This window comes from Panthera onca, chromosome F1, assembly GCF_046562875.1.
Source record: "Panthera onca isolate mPanOnc1 chromosome F1, mPanOnc1 haplotype 2, whole genome shotgun sequence".
In the NCBI taxonomy this organism is placed as follows: Eukaryota; Metazoa; Chordata; class Mammalia; order Carnivora; family Felidae; genus Panthera; species Panthera onca.
In genome coordinates this window covers 35534999-35547224 of record NC_138355.1, presented here as the reverse complement: position 1 = coordinate 35547224, position 12226 = coordinate 35534999, and the positions used below count along the sequence as shown (strand labels likewise).

Genomic DNA, 12226 nt, shown 5'->3' with positions numbered 1-12226 from the left:
AGACATCTGTTTCTCATCTCCGTTTGCCGTGGCAAAGGAGAAGAAAGTCTTTTCAAAGGGTGGGAAAGGCACAATTTTTTTTTTTTTTTTTTAATCACACACACACACAACAACAACAGAACCAAACCAAATAAAAAAAAGAGAAGACATCTCAGAAGGTTGCAGAGTGAATACGTTATCCGGCTGGAGCCGGGCCCCCAGGGCTAGGGCGGGAGCCGGGGAGCGCGTGGGGTCTGGGCTGCGGGCTGGAGCTGGGCCCGCGTGTCCCCGGGCACCGGGAGGGGAGGGGAGGGGAGGGGAGAGAGGGGAGGAGAGGGAGGAGGGAGGGCGGGAAGGAGGGAAGGAGGCAGGGGGCGGGCTGGGGTGGGGGTGAGGGGAAGGCGCCCCGTGTGCTGCCTGAGGAGCGGCGGCGGCGGCGGCGGCGGGAGCAGAGGGAGGGCGGGAGAGCGGGCGCTCTTGTCATGTTCCCTCTCTCACCCTGGGGGCATCCTGCAGAACCTCTCCTCGGAAATCCACGGGGAAATGGCAAACAGGATTGACGGGTTTCACACGCTCCTCGCTAGACAGAGCCGCTCATTACCATAACCGTCTGCAGCGACGGCGGCGCGGCGCCCCAGTCGCGGCGGCGGGACCTGCCGGGACCCTCGCCCGCCGCGCACCAGCGTCCACCGTCGACCGGGCCGCCGGGCCGGGCCCCGCGCGACTGTGCACCGGCGGCCGGGCTGGCGCCGAGCCCGGAGCGGACCAGCGGCAGCGCGAGCGCTCCGGCCGCCGCCTCCCGGCTGACCCCGCGGTAAGAGCCGGGCCGGGCGCGGGCGGCGGGGGCGGCGAGGCCCGGGCGGGTGGAGGGCGAGGGCCGGTCCCCGCGGGCAGAGTCTTCGCGCGCCGAGTGGCACCCGCGCGGCCTCCCGGCACCGGGGCCGCGCCGGGGGCGCCGAGCGGACGCGCACCGGCCGGAGCGGGACCCGGGCAGCGCGGGGGCCGGGACGCCGCCGGGCGCCGAGGCGGCGCGGGCTTTCCCCGGGGCTGGCTTGCGCCGCGGGGCCTTCACCGGGGCGGGAACCGCTGCCGCCCGCGCGCACCCAGCCGACTCCGCGGGCGGGTGGGGATGGCAGCCCTGGTGAGCCCCCAGGGCCCGCGGCGGCCGCTCCCTCCCTTTCCCTAGGGAACGGTGGGGGTGAGTAGGAGGGATGCCCCCGGGTCTGGTCGCCGCGATGCTGGGCAGGTGGAGAGGGAGGGGTTGTGGATGTCAGGAGCGCGCGTCTTCGAGAAAAGGGAAGAGCTGCAGGAGCTGACACCTTCTGTCCTCCGCCACCTCCGCCCCCGCACTCTCCTCCCCGGCAGCCGAGCCTCGCTGCGGGCGGCGGCGGCTCCTCTGTCCTCAGCTCACCTCCCCGGCGGACTCGGCTGCTGCCCGCCTGGTCCACGCCTCCGCCTCTCTCTCCTCCCTTCCTCCCCTCCCGCCTCCTGGGCCCTAGCAACTTTCCGGAGTGCCCGGCTGGGGCCGTGGAGGCGGGGGGAGAGGCGGCCCCCCCGGCCCAGGGTGGCGCGGACAGAGCGGACGCCTGCGGGAGGTGCGGGCGCTGTCCCCGCCGCCCGGGTCCCACGGCCGCGCCGGGCGCTCCCGCAGCCGCGGGCTCCGAGCGGGCTTGGCCGGCGAGGGAGGGAGGGAGGGCCGGGCAGGCATCTGCTGCGGGCTGGAGCGCGGGGACGGGGCCAGCCTCGCCAGAGCCCTGCCAGCCGCTGTGAGTCATTTCCTTGGAATCCTACCTTTGGTGTTTATTTCCCTTAGAAGGAAACTTGTTAAAAAAAAAAAAATAAGAAAAAAGAAAGAAAGAAAAGAAAGAAAGAGTAATAATAGCTCTTATTCTTCAGGAGAGGCGCACGGCTCGCGCACCGTGGAAAGACAACTTGCCTTTGTTCCCAGACACTTGGGGTGTTGTTTACTTTCTCCTGCGGCCGCCGGCCGGCAGGGCTCTGCTCCCTACGTGAGAAGGGACTCAGGGGCCCAGGCACCGACCCCTTGGGGTGTGTCTGTGCCGGAGTCTCCCGGACGTGGTGCCTGCAGGGGGGTCGGTTCTCCAAACGTCGCGACCCCAGTCTTGGCCCTGGGATGGGGAGACCTGGCGCCAGGGCTCGGACACCCGGACACCTCATCTTCCCCCTCAGGCCCAGCACCGGCCCTTCTCGCCCTAGGACCTGACCTAAAGCTCCTGATCTCTCGAAGCTACAGCTGAGAAATGCACTTCTAGGGCAGACAGGTGTACTGCAGCGACTGGCAGAAAAGCGACATCTGTCTATTCGGAAGGGTTGAAGGATTTTATTCCACCCATTCAGCCCCTTCCATCACCACCAGCAGCAGCGGCAGCTGGACAAGCTGTTGGGATCTTGTTAAGGACAAGGAGGAGGTCGGGTTGGGGGTGGGGGTGGGGTCTTGGTCCACCTGGGCAACACATTTTAAGACTGGCAGCATTGAACATACCAGCCCTTCTCTGCGTTTCAGTGTTGGAATCAGATCTCTAACTGCTGTGATGCTTTTAATGTTCTCTAATTTCCAATGCTGGGGAGGGGGAGGGGGAGGCAAAGAATGACCAGGAGCCCCTCTTAGATTCAAGGTGCCGCTGAACCTGTAGCCACCCTTTTCTATGTGCCTACCTCTCCTATTAGCGTTATAATGGCTCTGAGGAAAAAACATGTGTAAGTCATCTGGAAAAACCAAACTGTATAGCAATGCCTGGTAACTTTACTATGAATATTTCCTGAAAAAGCATGACATTTTAGTTGTTAGCCTTCTGGGAATGCGTGAGGTGTCATTCCGCTGCGTCCAGTTGGGTGACAAAACTGACCTGCAGGAACCTGGGAATAAGAGGTTAGGACCTTTTTATTTTTTAAACCCATGTGTAGACAAAACACACTTTAACAACCTTCTTTTGAATCCACTCACCTCTGATGTTAAAAAATACAAATCTTACCATAAATGTACATCTTTGTGGTTATATCTAATAATAACAGCACATGAATTTGTGGATTTAAACTTCTGAACTCAGTAGCAGAATTACAATGTAAATCTCATCGTACAGAGAATAGTGACAGTTTGGATCTGCACATATAATACAAATAGTCATGTGAAACATTAGTGCTTAGCACCGCACACTCCCAATTCTTCCTGAACATTGAACTTGCCTTCTTAATTTGTTAACATCCTGGTGTAAATTCTAAATAGACTTCCTAGGAAGACTCCATTGCAGAATCTTCTCCCAGCCCCCAAATAATCCAAAGTCACTCATATTTTATTCAGACTTACATAAATCACTTATGGAAGGAACTCAGCTTCTCCAGCATATTTGTGTGTACAGGTTTCCAGTTCAAAAAAGAAAAACTTACAGAAATTAGATTTCACGAAGGAAAGAGCCAAGATAAGACAACTATGCCGTGTTTCAAGTTCAAATGTGTAACTGATAGAATTTCATGTGTTGGAATCAATACTAACAAGTAGAAACACTGAAATCCTTAACCAAAAAAGCTACATCAATAAGTTATTAATATATAAACAAACTCTTAGGAACATAAAACAGCACAGGGGCCATATAATGTCCTATTAAACAAAGGTAATTGCTTCTAGGGGCCTACAAATGCTTTCTTAAGAGGAGTGGATTTGTCAACCCTCCTCTGGTTTTATGTAATAAAAGTTCAACAGACAAAAAGCTTGGGTCTTATTCCCAGAATCCAGCACAAAAGTGAATGTGAATTTCAAGCTGGAAACCACCACTGCAGTCAACGAGAAAGGGCTACTGACCGAGAAAAAGCTAGATAACTCGCATGCTCCTGGGGTAGCATTTACTGAAACAACTGTCTTTTATCATAGGTTAAAAAATTAGATCATTTATGAGAGTCTCCCAGGGAATCTGTCATCGTGAGGCTTGATAGCTTGTTTGGTTGCCGAGTTTGAGGGGTGATAGAACAGCTTCGTTTGTTAAATCAGGGTAGCCCTAAATTTTTTGATGACTCAAGAGCAAAATAAATGGTATGTCCCACTATTGCCTTTTAGAGAATTAATCAAACACCTCTTTTTTTTTTTTTTCTTCTGATAATGTTTAATAAGTCCTTGCTGCTGCCTCTTTGTAGGGAGGACAGTGTAAAAGAGAAGTGGTAGGTCATTTAGCAGCCCAAATCATTTGGGTCCTCCTTCCAGCCACTGACGTGGACACTTCCCCCTGTCTGTCAGAAGGCCTGGCTTCATTGTTCAGTGAGGTTGGGACAGAATTTAGGATCTCCAAGAGAAGCCCGAACAAAGAATGGAGTCCTGGCTGCCAAGAGCCGCTCTGTTAGCCAGAGGACATTGTCTCTTCAGTGAAGCTATTTCCCCTTCCCCTGGTGTTTTTCCTTCTGTTACCTGGAAGTAGACCCTCCGTAAAACATGTAGGTAATCACAGTCTCCTAGACAGCAGGAGATTCACCCTTTCCCCAAAACATTACAAGCTGTATAATTTGGAGAAGGAAAACGTGAAGTAGACCTTTGGCGTATGTTTGAAAGACAGTCAGTCTTCAGAAAGCAGACCTGACATCACTCCTTGTGACAGTTCTTTAAATGGCAAAGTGGGATAGTGGAGGTTCAGGTCTTGTAAAGGAATTGGCAGCTAATAAAGGTGCTGAGGCCTCTCTGCCTTCACCACTGATCTCTGGCCCATAGGTCTTTTTGCTTTAGTATCAAACCCTTTTCCCCCTTGAACTCACTCTTCACCCTGCTTCGACCAAGTGGAGACACTGAGCCCCCCTGGAAGTGGCCTGGTCCACCTGAGTTAAGCAGGGGCCCAGCGCTGCATCACAGAGCAGAGAGGCTCCCAGTCTCCCCGCAGGCCCCAGGCAGGGGCGCGAACTGGAGAGGAGGGCAGTGGTGTGGTGCCTCCTGGAAAGTTCTGCCTTGTGTCTGGGCCTCACCGAGGAAAGAGTTGCCGGCTGCCTCTGGCCCTGAAGCCCTGGCTCCTGTTTAATATTCTGCCTGCTCCGTTGATGTTGTGCTTGGCTCCTGTGGGGCTGCAACTCCCGGCTTGAAACTGGAGCCAATTTTCTGTCTTCATCTCACAGTGTTTTGACTGGAGGCAGATCCAGTTCAGGCCGATCAGGGCTGGTGGAAACAACTACCAAGTGTGTCTCTGTCTGCTTCGTTTTGGGAAAAGAAAGTGGAGGGAGCCCCGGAATGTTGTAGAGGAGCTGGCCCAGCCGAAAGGAGACAAGAGGGCCAGCCACACAGACCAAACCTGAGCGCATCAGTAGGGATTAATGGTGGAGATTTCTGCCTCCCCACCCTTTCCTTTTGATTGATTAGCGGATTTCATCAAAGGAGACTCTCTGGGGACTGACTAGAAAATTGATTTTGCCTTATTAATAGAAAGGAAGCGCAAGGGTCCGGGACTTGCCTCTTAGGGGTACATTTTGTGCGGGAAGGTCAGGGGGAAAATGTGTTAGGAGGCAAAGCAGCTGTCTCAAAGAGGGCTGAGGGGAATCTGAGAACAATAAGAAATGGGATTTTAAAGATCCGCCCATGAAATGCAGATTGCCGAACACAGAGGCTGAGCTAATAGCAGCAAGAGAGTTTGCTGAGGTTTTCTTTGAAAAAATAATCAAATGTTTCAGGGTGAAGGGGAGGACTGAGAAGTAAAAGTTTCCCAAAGCAAAGGAATGAAAATGCCAAGGCCATTCCCTGGCTTATTCTTGATTAGGGCTGTTTTCTTTCTTTCTTTCTTTTTTCTTTTCTCTTTTTTTTTCCTTTTTTCTTTTTCTTTTTCTTTCTTTCTTTCTTTTTTTTTTTTTAGATCTGAGGCTGTCAGAGATGACTCTGGTTCTGTCCATGAATAGATTCTGCGAGCCCATTGTCTCGGAAGGAGCTGCTGAAATTGCTGGGTACCAGACACTATGGGAGGCTGACAGCTACGGAGGCCCAAGCCCCCCTGGGCCAGCACAGGCTCCTCTGCAGGGAGACCGGGGAGCCGGTCCCCCACTGGCAGGTACTGCCCTTGACCTTCCCCTGCTGCCCTCTGCAGCTCAGCTGCCAGACTAGTGGGCGGGGGTGGTGTCTGGGGCGCCCTTCTGAGCTGAGAGAGCTCATGTTCCAGGGACTTCCCAGGCTGCCTGTACATAAGTGAGCCCAGGGCTCCCGGGAAGGGGACCAGACGTGATACTCAAGTTGCATTCAGACCTGAGGCTACGCAAGCTGCTGCTGCGTGTATAAGTCATGCACCTATATTTTTAAAAGAACCAAACCAGATTTTGAAACTCTTGAGTTTGGATTTTGGTTTTTCACCCTGTAGGACTGCATGGCTCTCAGAGCTACACAAGTCCTGGTGAGCTTGACAATGAAATCTTTATCCCATGAGACATAAAGGAATCTACACTTTGGGCCAGAAGCTGTGTGTCTCTTCTTTTTATTAAGCACACAACTGGCTTTCATATTCAGGGGGAGAATTTTTGAAATCTAGATATATGTTCTTCCTGATTCTTTATTCTTATATTTTAAGGTAAGTTCCTTGGGTTTTTGTGTAGTACCCCTTAAAAAAAAAAAAAACCTATAATGTAAAATAAGTACTCTTTGAAGTTTGTTTTGGATTAAAAGCTCTGTTCTTTAAAATTTAAACCCTACTTTTATTCATGGCTGACATACTACGTTTTTGAGAAGAAAAGGGACTTTGGATAGCCCAAATTTTACTTTTAAATTAAAAAGTTTTTAATTTCATATATTGAAAGAAGGAAAATTATAACTCTAATATGCAGGTAGTCATTTGCTTCCTTACCTACAGCCAATAACATTTTAAAGTTATTTGGTTGTTAGTGCTGACAGTTAAAGATGTATACATTTGAGCAGTCGTGTTATGTTATCATGGATTTAATTAAACACTTTGAACAAATACTGTTCTTTCCTTTTATGAATTTTGCTGTTTGTGCATACAGTTAAGATTCTGAGTATTTAGTAAATGCTGAAATAGGTCATTTTCCTTTATAATTACCTCGAAATCCTTGCCTAGCCTGGGTCACAATTCTGTATGATAGCAACCATTAAGACAAATGTTTATTTTTAATCACCACATGTACAGACAGATACGTAGCCAACTTATCTTCTATAAGGAAATTAAAGGAAAGTATTTTGTTTGGAGAGTCTGGCAAACCGCATGTCATTTGTCATATCTGATTTATTACCACAGGATCACATTACAGGGGAATTTCAAATCCTATAACAACACCCAAGATCACATACTTTAAGAGGAAGTATGTGGAAGAAGAGGATTTTCACCCACCACTCAGCAGCTGTAGCCATAAAGTATGTTTTTTTAATAGTCATTCTTTTTATTAAGAGTTTAAGATACTTAGTAACAGTTGCTTGATCCATTTCCAGAAATTAAATTGTTCCACCCAAGCAATGAAAATGAGCCACTTCTCAGCAGAGCCATATTAATCGTTGTCCCTTTTTTGGGTCCTGTGTTATTTTCACAAGGAATTGAGGAAAGAGCCAGCAGGAGCTCCTCTACCCAGAAATAACAAAATTACATAATCCAAGGAACATCTTTTTTACAAATGATTTGATTTTTCTTAAGTTGCATTAATGGTTATGAATGGTGTGTGCTTTCACGTGTGCACAGAAAAGCACTTGTTCTTTCCTGACATTCCCCTTCCCCAAGCTCTAGCTCCAATGGCCAGTGCCACTTCTGTGGGTGCCCACCTGGGAGCGGTTCCCCAGGGCTTCTCAGGACCCTTTACAGGTGGACTCCCCATCTGTTGAAAGCATGCGTGGAAGTAGAAACATGCACTTGTACACTGGCTGCATATGTTTACTTTGTTAAAATATGTAATTCATTCCCAAGAAAAGACCACAGCTAACTCTTTTGCATACATAAGAAGAAGTAGGAAACTGGCCACTAAGCTTTTCAAATACCATTTCTTTTTCTTTATGGTTATCCTCCTTTAAAAACTATCTACAGATTTAATCGAGGGAGGGTATAACCCCAGGGCTTCTGGGTGGCCCCGGTTAAGCGTCTGACTCTTGATTTTGGCTCAGGTCATGATCTCAAGGTTCCATAAAGTTCAAGTTCGAGCCCTACTTCAGGCTTCGAGCTTATAGTGCAGAGCCTGCTTAGGGTTTTCTCTCTCTGCCCCTCCCCTGCTCGCTCACTCAAAATAAGTGCATGAACTTAAAAATAAGAAAAGGGAGGGTATAAGCCAAAGCATAGTTGTCTGAAACACGGAGAGGATTTTTAATTTTTTGATGCACTTCCTCTCTGTCTCCTCTTACCCCATCTCCCCATCACCCCACAAGCTTATCCTTCAAGGTGTTGGCTTTGGCCTTGCTCATAATGACCTGGGCATGCATTGGTAGGTGCTGAGCTTTTCTCTGAATGTATAGTTCCTGCCTTTGATCCTGGGCTGGCTTTGTTCATAGCTCCTCAGGTCATGCTAACAGTTCCTTTTTTTTTTTTTTATGGCCTGGAAGAGGTGGCCCCCAGGACACAAGCTGTTTATTTCCTCTTTCATTTTTGTGTTCTGGTTGCAGCGAATTTCTAGTTGCCTCTGGATCTGTACCAATCATCACATGGTGATGGTAGCACACTGCTCAGAAGTGAGTCTTTCTCATTTCTTCCTTGCATCTCTTCTCCTGCCTGGCTCCAGAAGGAAGCCTACTTTGGCCCTTCAACTGACAGATCCTTTCAGGGGAAAGGCTGTTGTCCCTCGTTCAAGCAAAGATAATTGCAAGTGTTAAACCCACAGGGACAGCCCTGAAAGCAGTTCTCATGCTCCTGGCCAGGGTTTGAAGTATACTTATGATGACCTGCATTTTGCCATCTTTCAAAAGACATTTATTCCCATGTAATGTATGAGTATATGTGTGCGCGTATGCATGTGTTTGTATACACTCACATAAAAGCACAAGTGTCTTAAGGGTACAGCTTGATGGATTTCACACAGTGAACATACCCATGTAACTAGCACCCAGATCAAGAAACAACATAGCAACTGAGAACCTCTCTCTTCGGGCCTCTTGTTACTACTTTTCTGCCCCTCCCCCCCCCCCCCCCCCCCCCCCCCAAGAAACTGCTCTCCTGATTTTTAGCAGTGTAGATTTGTGTGTTTCAGCATCTCCCTCACGGGGGCCATATAAGAGCGAACAACCTGACCTCCCCCTGCTGAGGTCTCCATTGTGACTGGATTCCCAGGCGCTTGACCACACCAGGGATTCAGGAATGGGGGTGGGGGTGGGGGGAGACATTAGTAACACCAGGGACGGCATCCCTAAATGAATTTGGGAGAAACAGGAGCCCAGTATTCCCAGATCCAGAGACTACCAAGGAAGAAATGTACTGTGACGACATTTTCCTGTAGCCCATGACCTAAGTTTTCTCTCCCTCTTTTGACTTTTAGACCATCTCAATTTTTGAGGAACGAGCCCACATCCTTTATATGTCATTAGAAAAGCTAAAGTTTATCGATGATCCTGAGGTATACCTGCGAAGATCTGTCCTTATAAACAATTTGATGAAAAGGATCCATGGAGAAATCATCACGCAGAGTAACTGGTGCTTTCCTGCCTGCTCTTTCAATGGCACCTCTGCTCAAGAGTGGTTCATGGCTCAAGACTGTCCCTACCGAAAACGACCACGGATGGCCAAAGAGGAGTGTGAAAAATTCCATGCCTGCTGCTTTTACCAAGAATGTGGTGGTCACTACCTAAATGTACCCCTTTCTGTCCATGCTAGCGTTGGAAGTGCCTCCACCACTGTCCCCTCTTCCTCCTCATCCTCCTCTTCCTCTCCCCCTCTACCGAGTTGTTCCCACCAGGTGGATTTTGACGTAGGCAGCGCACCTATTTACAAGGGTGATGGCCAGATACCTGCCAATGAAATCTTTGTTACTAATGTCAGGTCGCTAGGTGTTCAGGAAAAGGCCACCGTAAGTGATGAGAAAGCAAATCATGACACCAACAGGGATGGTGGCCCCATAAGCCATGAACCTGTGGGAAATGACCTGGCTTTTGAGTGCAAAGGCCAATTTTATGATTATTTTGAGACTGCATATAATGAAAAAAGCAATGTGAGCGAGTCTTGGAAAAAATCCTTAAGGAAAAAGGAGCCTTCACCAAGTAACAAACTGTGCTGCAGCAAAGGGAGTAAAATATGAGCCATCTTTTCACCGAAACTCTGAAGCATGCACAGCATGATCAATTAGCTCTCATAAATTTTATTTTGAATGGATTTTATAGTTTTGTACAACTGATAAAATTATGCCATGAACATGCCGTGTCGTTTTAATGCCTGGAGAGCAGATTGCATAAAACATCTGTATAGTAGGCATCAGCGAGCTACTTGTAAATGTGGTGATTTTGCCCAAAAACCAGCTGACTTAATGCTTAAAAGTAGACCTTAGTTTTCTTATGGAAAAGGTCAGTAGATTAGCCTGGGGGCAGTGTGCCCTTGTGATCTTTCCACTACCCCCAAGGAATCTGTCACTAGCTAAGAAACTTCCAATATGTTCGCCAACTAATTAGGTAGTTATTTGGTAAGCAAACCAAAACAACCAGCAAAAGATGCCTGCTTCTACGTGACTATTTTTTTTCTGAATAAAAGACTGAAGACAGGGAGCTAGATGAAGTGGCCTCGTGGTGCCGTTAAGTATTTATATTTAACAGTCTTGCGTGACAGATGAAAAGAGGATGGAACGTAATGAAACACCAGTCTTGGGGTGGCAATCAACAATATGTATAGAGGGGTGATCCCTGCAAGTTCCTGGCTTGCCTGTGATGGGTGATTCGTCTGTTAAAGAGAGGTGTTATACAGGGCGATTTTTGGTGCCTTACTTTATCTTAATTTTTGCCAATGTGCAAATTAAGGATAAATCAGAGTTACAGCAGGGATTTAACAAACAGGAAAAAAAAAAATACACAGGGTGGATCAATATCGTTTGGAAACCGTTAACTTCGAAACTATTGCGTTCAACTTTTGATTCAACATCTCTATCCTTTCTTTGTTTTTGATGCCCAATTGCTTTTGGATTTGGCATTTTTAGAAAGGGATGGGGGCAACAATAGAGCTGTTAGAAGCCAGCACTAAGCTGCTTGAGCTTTTTCTATGGCAACGGTCTGTTGCTGGGGTTTGGGTTTTTTGGGTTTTGGGTTGTTTAGTTTTGTTTTGTTTTCTTGTCCAATGAAGTTCATGAACCAGTGGCATGCATTATACTTTAATCTGTTTTGCATCATTTCACTCGTTTAGATTATGAAAGCATGTGGTTTTTTATATATGACTTTTGCTGTTGATTAAGAAGCACAATGTTAATAAATGATGTGGTGATCAATAAGGTTTTATCTTAAAGAATGTAAAGATTTTAGTTTTTGGAAAGTTATTTTGGAGAAATGGGACTCGGCTGGCAATAGCTACCATGTATTTGGTCAACATGTTTCTCAGTGATTTCTTTAATTTGTACGTTTGCAAGAGCGTGTTCAGAGTGCCCCTCTGACCGTCTGCCCTTCTCCAGCCAACTTCTTCCACACTGTATTGCAGTTTCCAAGGTTGCTAATTGACTTGGGCCTCCTTAAACAATACTTCACAGGAACCAAATGCCAAATGGAGGAAATAAGTACGTCCTCCCAGTTTCTCCAAGATAAAGCTTTTTTATTATTGCTATTAATATTAAATATAGGTCTCATTCATACAGTGTATGAGTAGGATCATTTGGACAATGTCCACAAGGACCAATTTTTAAAACATGTTCTTGTGTTATGGCTAAATAGTCTAGTAATGTTTTGTCCTTTATTTTCAATATTTGATAAACATTTGATGTTGAAAACTTAGATGATAGATGCTTGTATATGACTGTGTTGTTGTAATAAAGTGAGGTTTTCTTGATATATATTTATTAAAATGATCAAAATTCATTAAGATTTTGTTATTTTAATAATCCTCAGCAGTGTTTCTCTTTTCCATTGCTCTTTCTCCTTTAAAAAATTCTAAATGTCTAGTGGACAGTGTCCATGCAGGTGTCTTCAAAATGAAAGACTACTTTAAGAGGTCAATCGGACAGGTATTTTAGAATGATGCTAGTTTGTAAGTTTAGATTCCTGTGGATTAAGAGGACAGTGTTTTTTTTTTATTTTTTTTTAACGTTTATTTATTTTTGAGACAGAGAGAGACAGAGCATGAACAGGGGAGGGTCAGAGAGAGTGGGAGACACAGAATCTGAAACAGGCTCC

The 12226-nt window shown here is 47.4% G+C and overlaps 1 protein-coding gene across 2 annotated transcripts; it reads left to right on the top strand.

The window, feature by feature from the left end:
- The first annotated feature begins 364 nt into the window (after positions 1–364).
- On the top strand, positions 365–11911 carry SERTAD4 (SERTA domain containing 4). 2 transcript variants are annotated; one of them, XM_060643919.3, is made up of 4 exons: positions 365–793; positions 5814–6005; positions 7197–7312; positions 9406–11911. In XM_060643919.3, the coding sequence occupies exons 2-4, from the start codon at positions 5831–5833 to the stop codon at positions 10159–10161; spliced, it is 1047 nt and encodes a 348-aa protein (XP_060499902.3). In that variant the 5' UTR covers positions 365–793; positions 5814–5830; the 3' UTR covers positions 10162–11911. The 2 variants fall into 2 exon arrangements, with proteins under 2 accessions (XP_060499902.3, XP_060499901.3); XM_060643918.3 differs by lacking the exon at positions 365–793 and adding an exon at positions 1722–1745.
- Positions 11912–12226: the final 315 nt, after the last annotated feature.